The 17,229-nt window shown below is 46.3% G+C and overlaps 1 protein-coding gene across 6 annotated transcripts in view; it reads left to right on the top strand.

Annotated features, from left to right (window-relative positions):
• The first annotated feature begins 8,709 nt into the window (after positions 1 to 8,709).
• The window catches only part of AKAP9 (A-kinase anchoring protein 9), a 252,463-nt gene continuing 243,943 nt past the window's right edge, over positions 8,710 to 17,229 (top strand). For all 6 annotated transcript variants that reach the window (XM_074984762.1, XM_074984761.1, XM_074984760.1 and 3 more), the window contains exon 1: positions 8,710 to 8,856. In XM_074984762.1, the coding sequence (XP_074840863.1) occupies positions 8,809 to 8,856 (48 nt within the window). In that variant the 5' untranslated portion in view covers positions 8,710 to 8,808. The remainder of the gene's footprint in view (positions 8,857 to 17,229) is intronic.

The following is a 17,229-nucleotide window of genomic DNA, read 5'->3' as shown; positions in this document are numbered from 1 at the left end:
GCTGGAGATGGAGCCAGCCTCAGCTGGGGACTGGTCCAGCAAGGAAGGGGAGCTGGTAATCAACTTCCCCTCCTCCACCTCCAGCCAGGCATCAGCCAGATGGCCATCCCCTGACCTCAGCGGTGGACCCTCATGTACATACCTAACAGGGCACTCACCCTGGATCATGGGGTAGGGGCACCATACATGACTGGGGGCCCCCCATACCCCTGGCAGACCCTGGCCCACCAGGGCCCAGCTGGACCATGGCCCTGGGATGGCTACATGGCTGCCAGTGCCCATCAGCACCCACTCCCATGGACAGCGCCATGCCCTGCTCCAGGTGGAGGGGGGGGGGGCACCACTCCCATGGACAGGGGACAGGGGATGGTAACATGGTGCCCACGGGGGGGACAGAGGGTAAGGGCCATGGGGCTGGAGTCGGTACTTATGGCCTGTTCCTGTACCGGACAGTCCCCAGAGGTGACGGAAGGTGTCAAGCCGGAGCCACCAACAGCACCAGGATGGGCCCAGACACGGTGGAGCTAGAGGCAGCCAGAGGAGAACCACCATCTCGCTGCCTCCATCCAGGTGGAGCTGGCTGAGCACCAGCACCGCTTTGAGGATAGGGAGGCTGCCTGGCACCAAGCACCCTGGGGGCAGTTCCTGGCCACCTGCAGAGCTGTGGTTGCCACCTACAAGGAGCTCCTGGCCTGGCTGCCCCTTACGCCACCCACCCCCTGTTGTCCCTCCTGCTGTCCCCCCTTGTGGCCCCACCCACCAGCCCCCCGGAAGAAGATGGCCCAGACTGCCGGCCTGAGGCCAATCCCTGGCCCTACCTCCCTCTACTCCCCACCCCCTCCCGAGGCCACCAGAGACTCCAGACGATGGGGGGGGCGTGGGACCCAGGGCCAGCATAGGTCATACCCCCCACCCCTGTCCCGGAGTGATGGCCCACCAGGCAGGTCACCTAGGTCACCTTCCCCCTGTAAATAGTTAGCCCTGGCTCCTGTAAACAGTTAGCTTCCCCACCACTGTAAATAGTTAGAGATTCCGTTATGTTTAGCAACAAGTATTACCCACGCAGTTTTTGTAGTTAACAATACACTAGTTTATTTTTCCAAAACCCATGTGCTCTGTGCTCAGTGTTGGGGGGCGGTGTGCAGGAGACCTGCCGGGGATGGCCGGGGCGGTGCTTACTGGGGCCTTGGGACAACGTACCAGTGCAGGGCCTCCCAGACGCAGATCCTATCCTGGTGGGCCTGGCATCTAGGGGCAGTGGCTGGCTGGAAGTAGCCCATGCCAGCCTGGACTGCCCACCCCTGCATGAAGGCCTCCCCCTTACTCCAGGATATTGTGGAGCATGCAGCAGGCGCCCACGACCTGGGGGACATTGATGACTGCCATGTCCAGGAGGGCGAGGCGACAGTGCCACCACCCCTTCAAGTGGCCAAAGGTGAGCTCAAGCACCTGGTGGGCATGGTTGAGCTGGCCATTGAAGCGCTCCTGGCTGGAGGTGGGTGGAGTGGCCTCCTAAAATGTAAATTCTCCTTTGTAGAATCTCTTGGAATCTTCGAATGGGATTCAGAAGTTTAACAAAGGAAGAAGAGGCCACCAAAAATGTTCCTCGCCTGGAATGACATTTGGCCCAGGGCCAAGCCTGCTTCTCACATTCTGCTATGGATACTTCAAGTATGGTCTGCATACATTTGGAGAGGCAGATGGCACAGCTGGGTATTTATTCTGGTAAACTCATACCAGGGCCACCTCAAAGCACAAGGTGTAGGGTCCAGGGCAACTCCCTGCTGCAGGCCACACCTTGCTCTGTCCCACCCCCACTTCTCCCAAACCCTGCCCCTGAGCAACATGAGCTGTGGGATAACTGGGGGAGGGCACATGGCAGCAGCAGCGCTCAGGCTCCCTGCATTCTCCACGGTGGTGGGAGTCAGAGCAACCTGACAGTCTGCTCTGCTCTGCCTTGCCACCCTCTCCCAGCCCACTGTGCTCCATTTCACCCTGGTGATGGGAAGCAGAACACCCCAGCTGAGGCCCCCGTTGGCTCCCCTGAGCTCTACATTGGAAAAGTTGGTTGGAGCCAGGGCTGGGACCCTCTGCTTCCCCCCACCCTGGCAGAGAAGCAGGGTGATGGTGGGAGTGGGCGGCAGAGCAGGTTGCAGTGTCACTATAGCTCCCACTGCTTTGGTGAGTGTGGGGGACCTGAACCCTGCTGCCACCCTACGGCAGCCAGGTAATCTGCAGGCCATCCTGGGCCCCACAGCTAACATGGGGAAAAGTCTGGTCTATGGAACAACTGAGGCAGCCACCGAGACCCCACACCAAAGTGCAAAGCCTGGGGCAGCCACTCCGAACCTGCCTATGCATGAGACATTTCTGACTGATTCCTCTGAAGTAGTTGGTAAACGTGGACATTGCAATAAAAGGTTATTGTTATAAGGGTTTCCTACTGCAACTAAGGTTTTTTATTCCATTTATAACAAATAATCATCACAGAGATAAAATACAAAAGGAGGCAACCAATATTGCCTTTTCAGCAGTCGTATGCCTACATATACAATAAACATAAAATAATCTTATTGTGAATATTAAAGGAAGCTGGGACAATTGTATACACTTCAGACATACAATAAAATGTAAGTATACTATCATATTTTATATACCCACCGATCTGTGATACAAATGGAACTCTTGTACAGAACTGAATTAGAATATGTCAATCAGGTGCTCCAGGGTCACTTAATTAATTATCTGCATTAGTTGCAGGCTTACTTGGATTACCTCCGTGATACATTATACTTCAGAATCAATTATTCATTGTACCAAACTTGCTACGTAGCAGTGGGTCTTGATCTTCTTTTCAGCTAGTGTTTATACCAATGAAGTGACCAGCTCAACAAACCTCCATATTTGTCTTTTTGATTAAAAGATGAGGAATAAGAATCAAATATGTCCAAAAAAAGATATGTAGAATTTACAATCTGTCAAACTATAAGCTGCACAACTCCAGCATCCAGAAAACAACAACACTCCATTTCAGGAGGTATGTATACCTCACTATTACAAGAGGTCTTTGTTTCATTCAGTTTTTCTGAGTTAGTAATTAATATCTTTACAACATGAGATAAATATGTTGGGTGTTCAGAACAGAAGAAAAAGGCTTATGAGTTTGTTTTTGCAGATGCATTTTTGAGGCATATGATGAACATGTTTGTTATGTATGACTTTGGGAATGTGTGTGTGTGTGTATATATATGGCTATTTTTCGACAGCTCTGCATGTGGTCGTATGTTTTCTGATGTATTTTGGTATACTTTATAAAAGGGCTCAGAAAATTATTTAGAATTACAGAGACTGATATTTAATAGTGATTAAAAGTAGACATACAAAGAATGGATATATATTGTATTTTCATTGGCTACGGCAACAAGAGAGGCTTTCCCCAGCAAAACTGGGCTTTTCTCGGGAAAAACCATGGAGCGTCTACGCACAAAATGCATTTTGTTGACAGTTTGTGGACAACAGCCGGTACATCTGCCAGCAATGTTACACCTCTCCCCACTCAGGTATAACACCCCTCTCAACAGTATTCTGTTGACAAAACAGCTGTGTAGAAGCTCCAGGACCCTTTTGTAGACAGAAAGGGCTTCTGGTTCACTAGGCAGCCCTGTTTGTAGAGCTTCCAGTCAGATATTCTGTTGAGAGAGGGCTGGGCAATCTGGCTGCTCTCTGTCAACAGAGCGGATTGCTCTTTCTATCTGCTTTTATGCATTGATGCAATCTGTTGACAGGAGTTTTTCTGGGAAGTCCCTTCCAACAGTCACTTCTGTCGACAGAGGCTTCTCATTAGATGTAGCCGTTGTGTATAGGTTAGATGAAGTGGATAATTTTCCTTCAATTAACATACAAAAATCCACACTTTTTTTAGCTGATCTTCCGAACATTTTTCTCTCCCCAGTGACCTTATTGTTTCAGAGAGAGAGAGATGTTTTTTAATTAATTTTTAAAAATAACTGGATAAACAAAAGCAATCAGTATATCCACATCACACCTTGAACAACCTTTGTAATAATTATTAAGACCCAGATCCTCAAAGATATTTAGGCTCCCAATGTCCATTGACTTCAAGTTAGGAGCCTACAAAAAATTTATGGACCTGCGCCCAGCCCCACTTGGTAATTTTTTCCTTTCTATGTGATTCTTTAAAAAAGGCTCTGTTCCGTCTTGTTTCTTTAAATTCCCAAACACTGCTCCTTCTGCCCTCTGCTCAGGTTCCCTACCCGCACCTTTACCACCATTCTCTATCCTGCAACTGCATTTTGTTACTGCTTGCCTTTGAAAGGCACCCCAGAATACTGTACAGCAATATCTCATAACAGAAACTGTATGTCAGTAAAGATTGGGGATGTGGGAATAGGTGGTGAGAGATGATGTTTATAGTATTACCTAAAACACTTCCCTACCACAACCATGGTGATGGAGCAGCTCATGGCATTCTGAGATACTCCAGTGCAAAGTAAAGCTCACCTCAGCTGCAGAGCAGATGGTAGGGGATACACAGGGACACTGGAGCAGCACAGTTGTAGCATACTGTGGCAAGGGCTAAAGTGAGATATTCATCAAATTAACTCTTCATTCTTCATACCTCTTCTTATCTAAGTGGAAACAAGTAATTACTTTTATATAGGAACTGTAATAGCTAAACCTGGCTGGCCCTATCATGCTCTCATTAAAATTTAATTGTAAAATTCTCACTGGTGTGAGTGGAAATTCTCACTGGTGTCAGTGGCTCTGATCAAATAATGCCTTGGACGCTGTTAATTCATATACGTCGGTATCTCTTTTGTTTTGCATAGATTTAATTAATAGCTCTATTCAGAGTCTATTTTTCAGATCTGTACTGCAGGAAAAAGATCCGATCCCTACTTTGAGGAGAAGGAATTGCTCTTCTAAGGTAGTAGGCTCTGAGACTGTAATACAGTTCATCTGCCTTTCCACTTCAATGTGAGTTTACTTTTTCATAAAACCCAATTATAGTTGGATAACCTCATTACTATTGAGTGGTACTGCAAGTTGTTAGCCTATATATTTATCTGTATACTTTACATATCCAGTCACAGTACAGGCTGAACTTCTACTCTGCTATCAAATTACCCCTCACTCTTCTCTTCTGCAAACTAAATAAGCCCAAACCCCTTAGCATCTCCTCATAGGTCATGTGATCCAGCCCCTTACTTGTTTCCATTGGCCTCCGCAGAACCCTCTCCAATGCATCCACATCCTTTCTATACGGGGAGGTCCTGAACTGGCTGCAATAATCGAGATGTGGCCTCACCAGTACCAAGTAAAGGAGAATAATAACTTCTCTAGATCTGCCGGAAATCCCTCTCCTAATGCACCCCAATATGCCATTAGCCTTCTTGGTTACAAGGGCATGCTGTTGACTCATATCCAGCCTCTCATCCACTGTAATCCCCAGGTCCTTTTCTGTTGCACTGCTACTTAGCCAGTTGAACAGTAACAGAGAGGAAGCCGTGCTAGTCTATACACTATCAAAACAAAAAGCAGTCAGTAGCACTTTAAAGACTAGCAAAATAGTTTATTAGGTGAGCTTTCGTGGGACAGACCCACTTCTTCAGACCATAGCCAGACCAGAACAGACTTTCTGTTCTGTCTTTGCTAGTCTTTAAAGTGCTACTTGACTGTTTTTTGTTTGCTACTTAGCCAGTTGGTCTCCAGCCTGTAGCAAGGCTTTGGATTCTTATGTCCCAAGTACAGGACTCTGAACTTCTCCTTGTTGAACCTCATCAAATTTCTTTTGGCCCAATCCTCCAATTTTTCTAGGTCACTTTGGACCCTGTCCCTACCCTCCAATGTATCTACATGACACCCTAGCTTAGTGTCACCTGGAAATTTGCTGAGGATGCAATCCATCCCCTCATACAGGTCAATAAAGATGTTGAACAGTACTGGTCCTACAAGGGATCCTTTGGGCACTCCACTTGAAAGTGACTGCCAACCAAACATTGAACCATTGACCACTACCCGTTGCACCCATCGGTCAAGGCAGCTTTCTACCCATCTTACAATCCATGTATCCAATCCATACTTCCTTAACTTATGGACAAGAATGTTGTGGGAGACTGTATCAAAAGTTTGCCAAAGTCAAGGTATATCACATCCACTGACTTCCCCATGTCCACAGAGCTAGTTACCTCATCATAGAAGCTAATCAGATTGTTCAGGCATGACTTGCCCTTGGTGAATCTATGTTAACTACTCTTGGTCACTTTCCCCTCTCCCACATGCTCCAAAATGGATTCCTTGAGGATCCTCTCCATGATTTTTCCAGGGACTGAGGTAAGGCTGATTGGTCTATAGTTCTCTGGACTGTCCTTCTTTCCTTTTTTAAAGATGGGCAGTACATTTGCCTTTTTCCAGTCATCCAGGACCTCTCCCAATCTCTAAGAGTTTTCAAAGATAATAGCCAAAGGATCTGCAATGACATCTGCCAATTCCCTCTGTACGCTTGGATGCATTAAATCTGGACCCATGGATCTGAGTGTGTCTAGATTTTCTAAATAGCTCTTAACCTGTTCTTTCCCCACCCAGGGCTGCCCACCTCCTTTCCATACTGCATTAGTGCCATTGTCAGAGAGCTGACCTTGTCCATAAAGACTGAGGCAACAAAAGCATTGAGCACTTCAGTCTTTCCCACATTGTCTGTCACCAGGTTACTTCCCTCATCCAATAATGGCCCCATACCCTGCCTGATAACCCTCTATTGTTAATGTGCCTGTAGAAACTCTTCTTGTTGTCCTTAACATTCCTTGCTAGCGGTAATTCCAATTGTGCTTTCGCTTTCCTGATTACCCCACAGCATTCTTCAGCCATATATTTATACTCCTCCTTAGTCAACTGTCCAAGTTTAATTGCTGTTGTACAAATGTTGGAAGACTTTGACATACGTGGGGAAGAACATGAAGAGGGCCTGCAATGTTAGTTTGACCAGAGCCTCGAATTCCTAGTGCAATTCTTGCTATTCAAAGTTAATGCAGAGCAGCAGTTATAAACATTAATTTCCAAATGTAAACAATTATATGACATGCAGAGTTGAGCCCAAACACACCGTTACCTCAATTTTGAGGAATTTCAGATCCAAATCTTAATGTTGTGGCTTAGGCCCATTTATAATTGTATTCATGGTAATGTTTAAAATAAAAATGTACTTGTTTATGGTACATAAGCTGTCTAGATTAGAAAATGAACAAGATGTTTAAATACTTATGACTTTCAGGCTGTCCCTTAATCAAGAAGCACCTTAGGTGAGCCAGTATTGGTCACCCTCCTGAAACAGATTATTGGAGATAAATATCATGTATAGCTCAAACGCTCCAAACTTAAGTGGGTAACCAAGTTGCACGCCAAAGCCATTTGAACATATATGAATTTATAGAATGGGAATACTACATAACTAAAAAGAGCCAGTCTTTAATGGCTGCTTGGAATTAAATGCTCTCCTATAACTCTTCCACCTGCCACTCATTAGCATTGGCTTCCAAGGTTTAGGGAAAATGTGGAATTGTAAGTGCTACTTGTTTTAAAAAATATTTTACCCAATTGTCATTGCCAGAGTGCATGCAGCTTGTGGGTCTAATTTTCTTCTCACATCTGGTATCAATAGTATTTACTCTGCTGAAGCTACTGATGTTATCTGGTGTCAAACTGGTAAGCAGGAGGAAAATTAGACTCATTAACTCTTATTAAGTGACTCTATGGGTGAATGATAATGGGGTTTTAGGGCCTCTAACTATCTTCTAAACTGAGTGTTCTGATTGAGAAATTACTGTCACAGTGTAATATATGTGTGAAATCTTATTGACACCTAGCAGTTAGTTCAGTGACACTGGAAACTGTCAGCCAAAGAGGAATGCTGCAGGGCACAGAGAAAAAAAGACTTGTTTCTCCCGTAGGGTATAATTGAGAACAATATTGCCTGTAAGCTGAGTGCTTGGGTGGCTGCCAAGGAGAGATTCAAATGCCGCCCAGCTCACTAGCAGAGAGCACACAGCCGCCACATGTTTGTATTGGTGATGCACATCTGCACATGCCCCAGTGCACAAAATAAGTGCACATCCTAAGTGGTCCAACCGCTGCCCTGAACTCCCCTATACCCACAGCCACACCAACCCTGCACTCCTTCACACGCTTACACGTCTTGAAGGTAGGGTGCCATCCCAACCGCTCATCATGAGGTGCGATAGGCCGGTACCTGCAAGACATGTAGGTTCCCGCACTAATAAGGCAAGGGGACATTCTTCTTTCTAAAGATAACGTTGGGGGGTGGGGGGGAACCCACGATTGCACAAAGGACCATTGCAGCAGCCTTTACTGTGCGAGCAGTTGGTTCACAGGGCGGAGGGGTCGGAGTCTGTCAAGCGCGTGCGGCTCGATCGCTCCCAGTGAGTGGGCGCGAGGGGGGCGGGGTCTCCGGCGGAGGAGGGGGCAGGCGCAGTGCGGAGGGGTGCATGGAACCCTCCAGGCTGGGGGTGGGGAGGCGAGGGCAGGCTCGTGGGGAGGAAGCAGGGCCGTCACGTTACCCGACGGCCGGGAGGTGGGCGGGGCTGCCGGCCGCACCTGCCCGGAGCAGCGGGGCTGGCCGAGGAGGCGGTGGCGTCGCCGCGGACGTCACTTTCCCCGGCCGCGCGTGTTTACGTGGAGCGGAAGATGGCGGCGCCGAGGGGTCCGCCACGGCAGCTCCCGTCCTTGTAGCGGGCCGGGCCGGTAACGCTCTGCTCTCTGCGCGCAGGGGCCATGGGGGACGAGGAGAGGCAGAAGAAGCTGGAGGCCGGGAAAGCCAAGGTAGGAGCGGCGGCGGTGGCGGCGGCGGAGCGGCGAGGGGCCCGGAGGGCAGCGGGGGGAGCTGAGGGGAATGGGAGTGGCGGAGATGCGGGAGAGCCAGTCCTCTCCTGGGTAACTGCCCTGGGACGAGCACACCGCGAGGAGCTGGAATCCCTCTGCTTGTCACCGGTTTTACTCCCACCTGCGTCCGGTGTGCCGGTGTGGGGTGGTGTGTGTAAGAGCTGCGCTAGGCTAGGACAGGGACAGCCGTGGGCACCAGAGCAGGTTTTCTGTTCTCGTCTCTCTCTCTGTGATTGGCTTGTGACAGCTGTGGGGGGACAGCGCATGTCTTGCAAGTGCCACAAGTGCCAGTCGTTACACATGGAGAGTGAATGGTATTTCTCTGAGTCTGAGTCCCTCAAGCTGTTGGTGTCTCTTGCAAAAGTGTTGTACAGCTTTCGTGGCTCGGGTAAAATCCTGTAAAGTCACTTCTGTTTAACAAAAGGAGATGTGAGGGTGAGGAAAATCCGATTTGCATCATACTGTTAACCTGATGGACAATTTCCTATTCACACGTTTAGAAGGGCAGTGTGAAATTTATGGAAATAACTATTTTTCATTTTGAAGGAGATGTTATCTTGTCTTTAATAATACTATAAAGTAACCTTTCAATGCAGTGTGTCTGATACCTCCATTTTCCAAACTATTCCCATGATCTGCTGTTTATTGACAACTTAAATGTGTTTAAACAAATCACGTTTAGAGTATATATGGAAAATAGTACACTGGCTGAACTATAATGACCTTATTTTTCTTGAAGGGGAAGCTCACAAATGATCAGTAGAAAAGACAGGTATTCAACCCTTATAATAAAACCAGTAAAGGAAAAGTTAGATTTAGCTAACCATGACAGTTGGTTTAAATTTATCCATCTGATTAGGAAATTAACAACCAAATACTAAAATTCATAGAACATAGTCTGTCAGTTTTTCACACTGGAAAAGAGAATTTTAGCAAAATCAGTGTGTGTGCAGTTTGAGAACAAATCTGTAACTACACAATTATGTCCATCTATGTCTTGCTTGCAGGTCTCTTCGCTTTTGTAAGTACATTTTCAGAGGTGTCAAAATACCTTTCCATTTTAACGTTTTTGTTGTTTAAATCATCTTTACTCCTTTTAAAAAGTGCCACATACATCTAGTTTAGTTTTGAAAAATATAAAATAATCAGTGCAAGTCATTTTACCATGTTCACACTTACATTTATCCATAACAATTGAAATGTTTTTACCAGTTTGAAAGACTTTCTATACATTTGTGGTTGGAACAGTGGTCAAATCAGTTAATTGTTTGAATTGTTAGAAACTTTAAGTGGAATCACTGTATTTGTATGTTTCTTTTAAAGTTGCAGCAGACAATCTTTTGCATTTGATCAGTTTCCCCCAACCCTCCCTTCTCTCCTTAGAGGAATTACAAGGAATGCTGCAATACATAGCCTGGTATATGCCACAAATTCAGAGGCATGCATATTATGTACTTCAAATGCTTGTCTTTACAGGCTCTTGTTCTTGGTTGGTTCCCAGCTGACACTTGCATGTATCTAGTAAATAAAAGCAGATTATTTATTAGAGCTGGCAAAGAAGAAGTGGTACAGAGATCCTGTACCAAAGAAACCTAAGTGATTTATGTACAGAAGAAAGATACAGAAAATTGCCAGGCTATTCCCTAAAGGGACAAACATATAGGTAGTTAAAACACTAGACAAACTTCCATTTTCCCCCTTTGCCATGTCTGCCAATTACAATATTTATTCAGTAGCAACCTGCATACCCTCTTTGAGTTCTCCCTTTTTCAAATTTGCTCTTTCCCCAGCCTCAGATTAGATTCTGCTCCTGGGTTCACTTCTCTAGGATCTATCTTTGGCCAGCTCTGAAGCAGCAGCATATTTAGACAGCTGCTCACATATACTCTCTACCTCTCCCCTTTCCTCTGCTGTCCTCAGGATTCCACTTTGTCTGGATTACTCTGGATCACAGAATATCCTCTGCTGGCTAGATGTCTTAGTCCTTGCCGCTCCTATGATGAATTATTTCCAATTCTTTCCAACAGGTTACTTGTGTTAGAGATGGAGTGCTACTAGTTAACTTAGTGGGGAGAAGTGTTTCAGACAGTTTTTGTTATAACTCCCGTGTGTGTGTGTGTGTTTGTGTTTGTGTTTTGAGATACTTGTCAGTACATCTAGGGTAAGGACATAAGGGAAGCAAAGACAGAACTGTGATAGAAAGGGAAGCCTAGTATTCTTTTTTCTTCTGGAGTTCCCCTTGATTGTCTGTGTTAGTGTAACTTCCACCTTCTAGTCCTCTCTGGATGAAAGCTAAGAACAGTCCTCCTGTAGGTGCTTCCTCAAAGACTTGATATCTTACATCCCTTAAAATGTTTTTACATGCAATATCTATTTAAACTGCCCTAAATTAAGTCCTGAGATGCATATGAGATTTTTAGTTGCTTTTCGTGATATTCTTGTCTGTTTTCAAGCCTTAGGGTGCAAAGCAATTCTATAGCAGCCTTCTTGTCATGTGTTTGCTAATGAGTCTGAAGTATTGTAGGGCATGACATTATTGAAATGCTCTAAACACACAACTGCTTTAATTGAAAAATGTATAAAGTTTCATAGATACTTCTGTCAGTATGAATTTCTGTAAAACTTTGTTATAATAATGAGATTTTGGACCTAAACCAGCTCCCAGTGTGCTTGATCATACTCTTCTTTTGCATTCAGAGGGAGGGATAAGGGGTAATAGTGGCATTCTGCCTAGCATCTTAAATCATATTTGTATTGAATTTTGTTTAGCAAAACCAAAGCTGAAATTAAGATTTTTCTAATTCTGGATTCATAGGGCTTTTAGGTACTGTCGTTTTCAGTGTGGTCCGTATGTTCACAATGCATACTTGGTCACTTACTTGAGAATATGTTGCCCTCAGAGAGATACTCCCTAAGCTGACTGAAAACATTGTGGAAAGAAGCTGTTTGATTTATTCAGTACATGTTTAAACAGAACAAAGAGCTTTCACTTTTTTGATTTATACTAGGTACTAATCAACAAATATAATAGCAAACGTTACAATGTTAGGTCCATTGTTGTACTACCTAAAATGACTTAATATACAGGTAATCTGTTTCCTTCAGAAGCTCAGCTGCACCAGAAAATATTTTCTATGTGTAAATATTTGTGACTGTTTCTAGTGGCTGAGCGTAAGGATGGACTGTATTAGTCCTAGAGGAATTCTGCATCACTACATGTGTGCAAAACTCATCTCTCCCTGCAGGTTTCTTTGCTTCCCCACAGAAAGATTTCTGACAGAGAAGAAAAAGAAGGCTACCACAAGAGCAGTCATGCACTGCTCCCCAGAAGTTTTGTGTGTGTGGAGAAGCCAGCGAAGTAGTAAATCACCAGGGGTGGGGCTGCTGGTGACCCAGCCAGTGGCTCCTATCCTGTGCCAGATTCAGCTTCTAATCCAGGCTGGGCTGGAGAGAGCAGGACTTCCTTTCTCCCTGAAAGGAGTTTCCAGGGCTGGGTCAGACCCCACTCCCTTGCTTCCTGCCCCTGTCACTTTTCAGCCATGGGGGCAGGTGGGGAGAGGGATAATTATATAGGGAGCTAACCCCACATCTACCTAATTCCCATGCATCTGAACCCACCTCATACTCAGGATGCTCAACCAAGCCATACCACCTGCACCATGAACCCCCTCCCACTAACATTGAACCTACAACCCAACAAGCCTCGCCTCCTGCACCCAGACACCACCACCACCCCAACAAGGGTTGCCCAGTAGCACCTGGACCAGCCTGACCCAGACCCCTGCACCCAGACTCTGACCTCACTGAATCCTACCAAGCCAGGACTCAGACCCACTCCCTACCAAGACAGGGCCTGAATCCCACTGCTGAGCCCTCCACACTCAGCCTCCTTCACTTGGACCTTTTTTCAGCATACCATTGTGTCTGCACCCAGAACCCCCCTCCCTTAAACCCTTATTCCTCCAGCCATCCCTCACACCCAGACCCCCTCCCAAGTCACCTGTGTCCAGATTGTCCCAGACAGAATCCTATCACCCCACATCTGGATTTCTCTCCATACTTGGGTCTTACTGAGCTGAGATTGTGTACCTGTAGTGTGGTTAAAAGGAGGGAAGTGTCCTGGAATGTTTCTGGGGCAGTCCTGGTCCCCACATTCTGTCATCATCAGATGGAATTTTACCATTGCGTCTGTGTCCAGAGGAGGGGAACACAGGGTGTTCTGCCTCTGTTTAATCAGTGGCCTGGGCTCCCCACTGGCATGCTGGAGCCTCTACATTCATTGACAAAATACATAGAATTTTTATTGTTTTTGGTGCTGAATACCCTCAGGAATAAATGTGTCCAGACAAATACACTTATGTTGCCTGGTACGCTGAAATTGTGTAGATTTATTTCCCTGTAGATTGCTGATGCACACAATAAATTTTACTTCTGCCATCTGATGTTGTATTGAGAATTCTTTATTTCTTAGAATAAACTTACAAATTGTTACAGTTACCTTTAAAAACAATTGACTTGACAGAAGCATGAAAGGATTTCATTCCACAATTCATGAGGTAAGTCTTTCACTGTAACAAAGAATTTAGCTTGAAATGAATTGTTTAGGGATAGACTTCCATAGTTAACAAATAGTTTTGTTGTTTTCTCTTTAGGGTAACTAAATTGATACTTCTTGCAGTTTAAGTGTGTGGTGAGTAGCATCCTCTTTTTTTAAAACTAAATTTTATGTATCACTTAAGAGCTGACCTTACTGGCATATCTTGTTTTGCTTTCAGGTGCAGATTTGTTTCCAACTGCTTCCAGTAACTTGAAGAAAATATTTACTAAGCAGAATTAAGTGAACATTTTCTTGTCTCTGTACATCTTGAGTCAGTATTATAATTTGAGAAATTTTATGTGGTGAGCATTGTTAATGCTATCTCACTTCAATTTTTTTTTTTCAAAGGTTGAAGGGGCACAGGGAAGGATGGAGATAGAGTTGTTCAGGCCTTCCTAGCTAGGGTGAGAAGTTTACTCTGGGTTGTACTACATTTGGCATGGTTGGAGGGAAAAGTCCTGAAAATGCACTGGACTAAGGTGGAAGAAGGAAGTGAGTGAACATATGCTCAACAGGATAGAAAAGCAAACTGTTCAGTAGGTTAGCTGACAGGTAACTGGGGCTCAAAAAAGAATGGTGTGGAAGCATTGGAAGACAAGAAAAGAAAAGTGTCTCCAGCCCTAGAAGGGACCTGTTCCTGCTTTCTTTTTTTTCCAACCTCCAGATGGCTCCCGGGCTCCCTTTTCATGTGCCGCAGAATTGTTTCCTTTCTGTGGTCCATCAGAAATCGTATTCTTTGTTCATTCTCTTTTTTCCTCGCATGGCTCAGGGCTGTCCTTTCTTTCTGGTTCATCCCCAGTCTCAGTAGGTGGGGAGTTATGCAGAAATGAGTTCTGGGTTGTGTACGTGTGTTGATTTTTGAATGTATGGTACATAAAAATGACTTTGAATAGGAGTGTGTAAGAACAGACTTTGTGTAGGGCAGACATTGGTAAATGTATGAGGTTTTACTGTGGGAATAACATTTTTGATAGAAGAGGGAGAGAGAAACGTATAGTGCAGTTGAGGGTGGAGAGGTACAAAGGAGGAAGAGGAGCAACAAAAAGAGCAGCAAAAAAGCTAACTTTCTTTTGAAAAAAGGACAGTCTTCCTGTTCTAGTATTTAAAATTAACTGTGTATGTGTACCTGTTTGAGACAAGACATGCAAATATAGTGGTGTGCATCAGAATGAAGTGCCAACTTGACTGTGGCCAAAAGAAGTGATCTATGAAATCTCTGCCTCAACATCCATGCTACTAAATAAATAAATAAAAATACCCTGTGGAACTTCTGTGCTAAGCTATTATGCCTTTTTGTAAAGCTTCACTGTTTCCTCTTTAATATAGTATTGTTTATGCGTAATGGTCTTAAAGTCTCCTTCAAAATGAAACTCCAACTTTATTTCAGTGCATGCTTCTTCAGGTGGCTTCCACTTATTTAATATCCAAGAGAAATTACAATTATGTTGAATCCCTGTATCAACACTCTTCTCACTGGAACACTTCCTTCTTATGAGGGTTGAATGATTCCTCCTCTCTCCCCTTCCTTATTGATACTTTTTTGCTTTTTACTGCTGGGTTTGAGAAATTTCAGTGTTTTTTCATTGTTTGTGGATTGTCTGTTTTTTTGGTGTTACTATACCTGATGACTTCAGTTCCAGTCTCTACAGGAAGTGGAGTCCCTCAAACTGTGGGTCAGGAACCCATGCCTGGAGCTCAAGCCCCACTTCCCCTCCCACACACACAAGGTCAAGGGGCTTTTTTGCCCCCTCCTGGGTGTCATGTAGTAGTTTTTGTTGTGAGAAATGAAGTTTGAGAACCTCTACATTAGATGGTGATTCCTTATTTCTTTGAGTTTAGTGTTGCTGTATCCTCCAAGATTAGAAGAAACTCTCTGCTTTGCAGCTATATATCATCTACTGTGGCAGTCAGGTAGAAGTTGCTGTTAAAGGGATATAGCAGGGGTGAGGAACCAATGGCCCTGTAGGCTCTCTTTCCTGGATCCAGCTTGTGAGACTATTTGCCCCACCTCTTCCCCACATGCAGAGTGGAAAGTCTGTGCTGGTGCTCCAGCCCTGTGTCCTCCCTGCTTGGATGGAACACCAGCACGATCTCCTGCTGCAGGGAGAGAGGAAACCCCGAGCCTTGTAGGCTTGTTCAACGCAAACTGGGGCTGTATCTGGCATGGACTCTGCATGTAAGGGGGAGGAAATGGCTCTGTGTGCTGATGTTCCCCCTCCACTCCTGGCTGGGGGAATGGCAGCGTAGGGAGGCCCTGCCCTGGAGACATTTTCCCCTGGATTTGCAGCCAATGTGAGTGGGAAGGGACATGGAGACGTGTGCTCCTGACCTGCAGAGGTAAGCACCCTATCCTGCTCTGCACCCCACCTCCTGCCCAGACCCTGCATCCCCACCCTGCTCTGCACCCCACCTCCCGCCCAGACCATGCATCCCCACCCTACTCCAGGACCCTTCCTTCTGCCCAAACCATGCATCCCCACCCCACTCCTGCACCTACCCCCTCCACCCTGCTCCAGTATCCTTCCTCCTACTCAGATCCTGACCCCCACCCTGTTCTCTAGAAGTCTCTTCTTATTCAGATCCTGCAGCACCCTCCCTCATGCCCAAATCCTGCACTCCTGCCACCAGACCTCTCCTGCTCCCTCCCTCCCGCCTCATGCCAGCTCCCCAGAAGCACTCTTCCTCCTGCACTAAATCCCTCATTTTGGGGTGGGGCACATAAAAGTGAAGCAAAAAAACACCACAAAACCCTTATGGAAGCGTGGCCCCTGACTGAGACATCCTGTTCCCATACCATGGGCAGAGGGACACAGAAGCAGGGGACTGAAGATCTGGGCTTCTCTCAGGCCAGATTAATTCTTCTGGGTGCCCAAGGTGAGACCAAACAAAGTGGGGAGGTCAGGGTTCAGTGTGTAGGAGGGGGCTGCTGGAGAGGAGCTGTGGGATGTGGGCAATGGGGAGGGTGCAGGAGTGGGAGAGCTAGTGGGGAAGGAAGGTGCATAAGTGGGCTGGGAGCAGTGATGAGGGAGATTCAGGAGTGGGCTGGAGATGGATGTTAAAGATTAACTGATAAGCCTCATCCTAAATGGATGGGGCTTATTGGTTACGATTAACCAATTTGGGCTAGAGCAGCCCTGTGCCTGTCACACACAGGAGGTTGCTCTAGCCCTGGGGAAGGCCGGCTGGGGAGGCTGCTCCAGCCCACCTGTACTAGAGTTGCTCCCTGCCATGGACAGGGGCTGCTCCAGCTGGACAGGAGCACCCGAATCTGCAGTGCATCAGGATTGTGGCTACTTTAGCCCAGCCAGTGTGGTACGCCTGGGGCTGCCCTGAACAGGGACTGCTTCGGACACACTGGAGCACTTTCCTCCCCTCCCCTCCCCTCCACCTGTGGCAGTGCTGTGGGAAGGGAGGTTCCAGCTGGGCCAAGCAGCTCCAGTTCTTGGCATGATGTGAGCAGGAGGTGCTCCAGCACAGCCAGAGCAGTCTCTGTCCATGGCAGGGAAGCTGCTCTTGCCCAGCTGGGTTGGAATGGCCTCAGCTCTTCTCCCAACCTATTTAGTCGGTTAACCAGTAAAACATAGTGTTTAACCAGTTTTCAAATTCAATGGACTTTTACACCTCTGGTATGGGCAGGAGCAAGGGTGCAGGAGTGAGCTGAGAATGGGGGTCTGGGTGGGGGAGTCTGTGCAGGAGCAGGTGGGGAGTTGGGGGAA

Source organism: Carettochelys insculpta, chromosome 2 (assembly GCF_033958435.1).
Source record: "Carettochelys insculpta isolate YL-2023 chromosome 2, ASM3395843v1, whole genome shotgun sequence".
NCBI classification, from domain to species: domain Eukaryota; kingdom Metazoa; phylum Chordata; order Testudines; family Carettochelyidae; genus Carettochelys; species Carettochelys insculpta.
The sequence above is the reverse complement of the archived record's forward strand: the minus strand, read 5'-3'. Positions and strand labels throughout refer to the sequence as shown.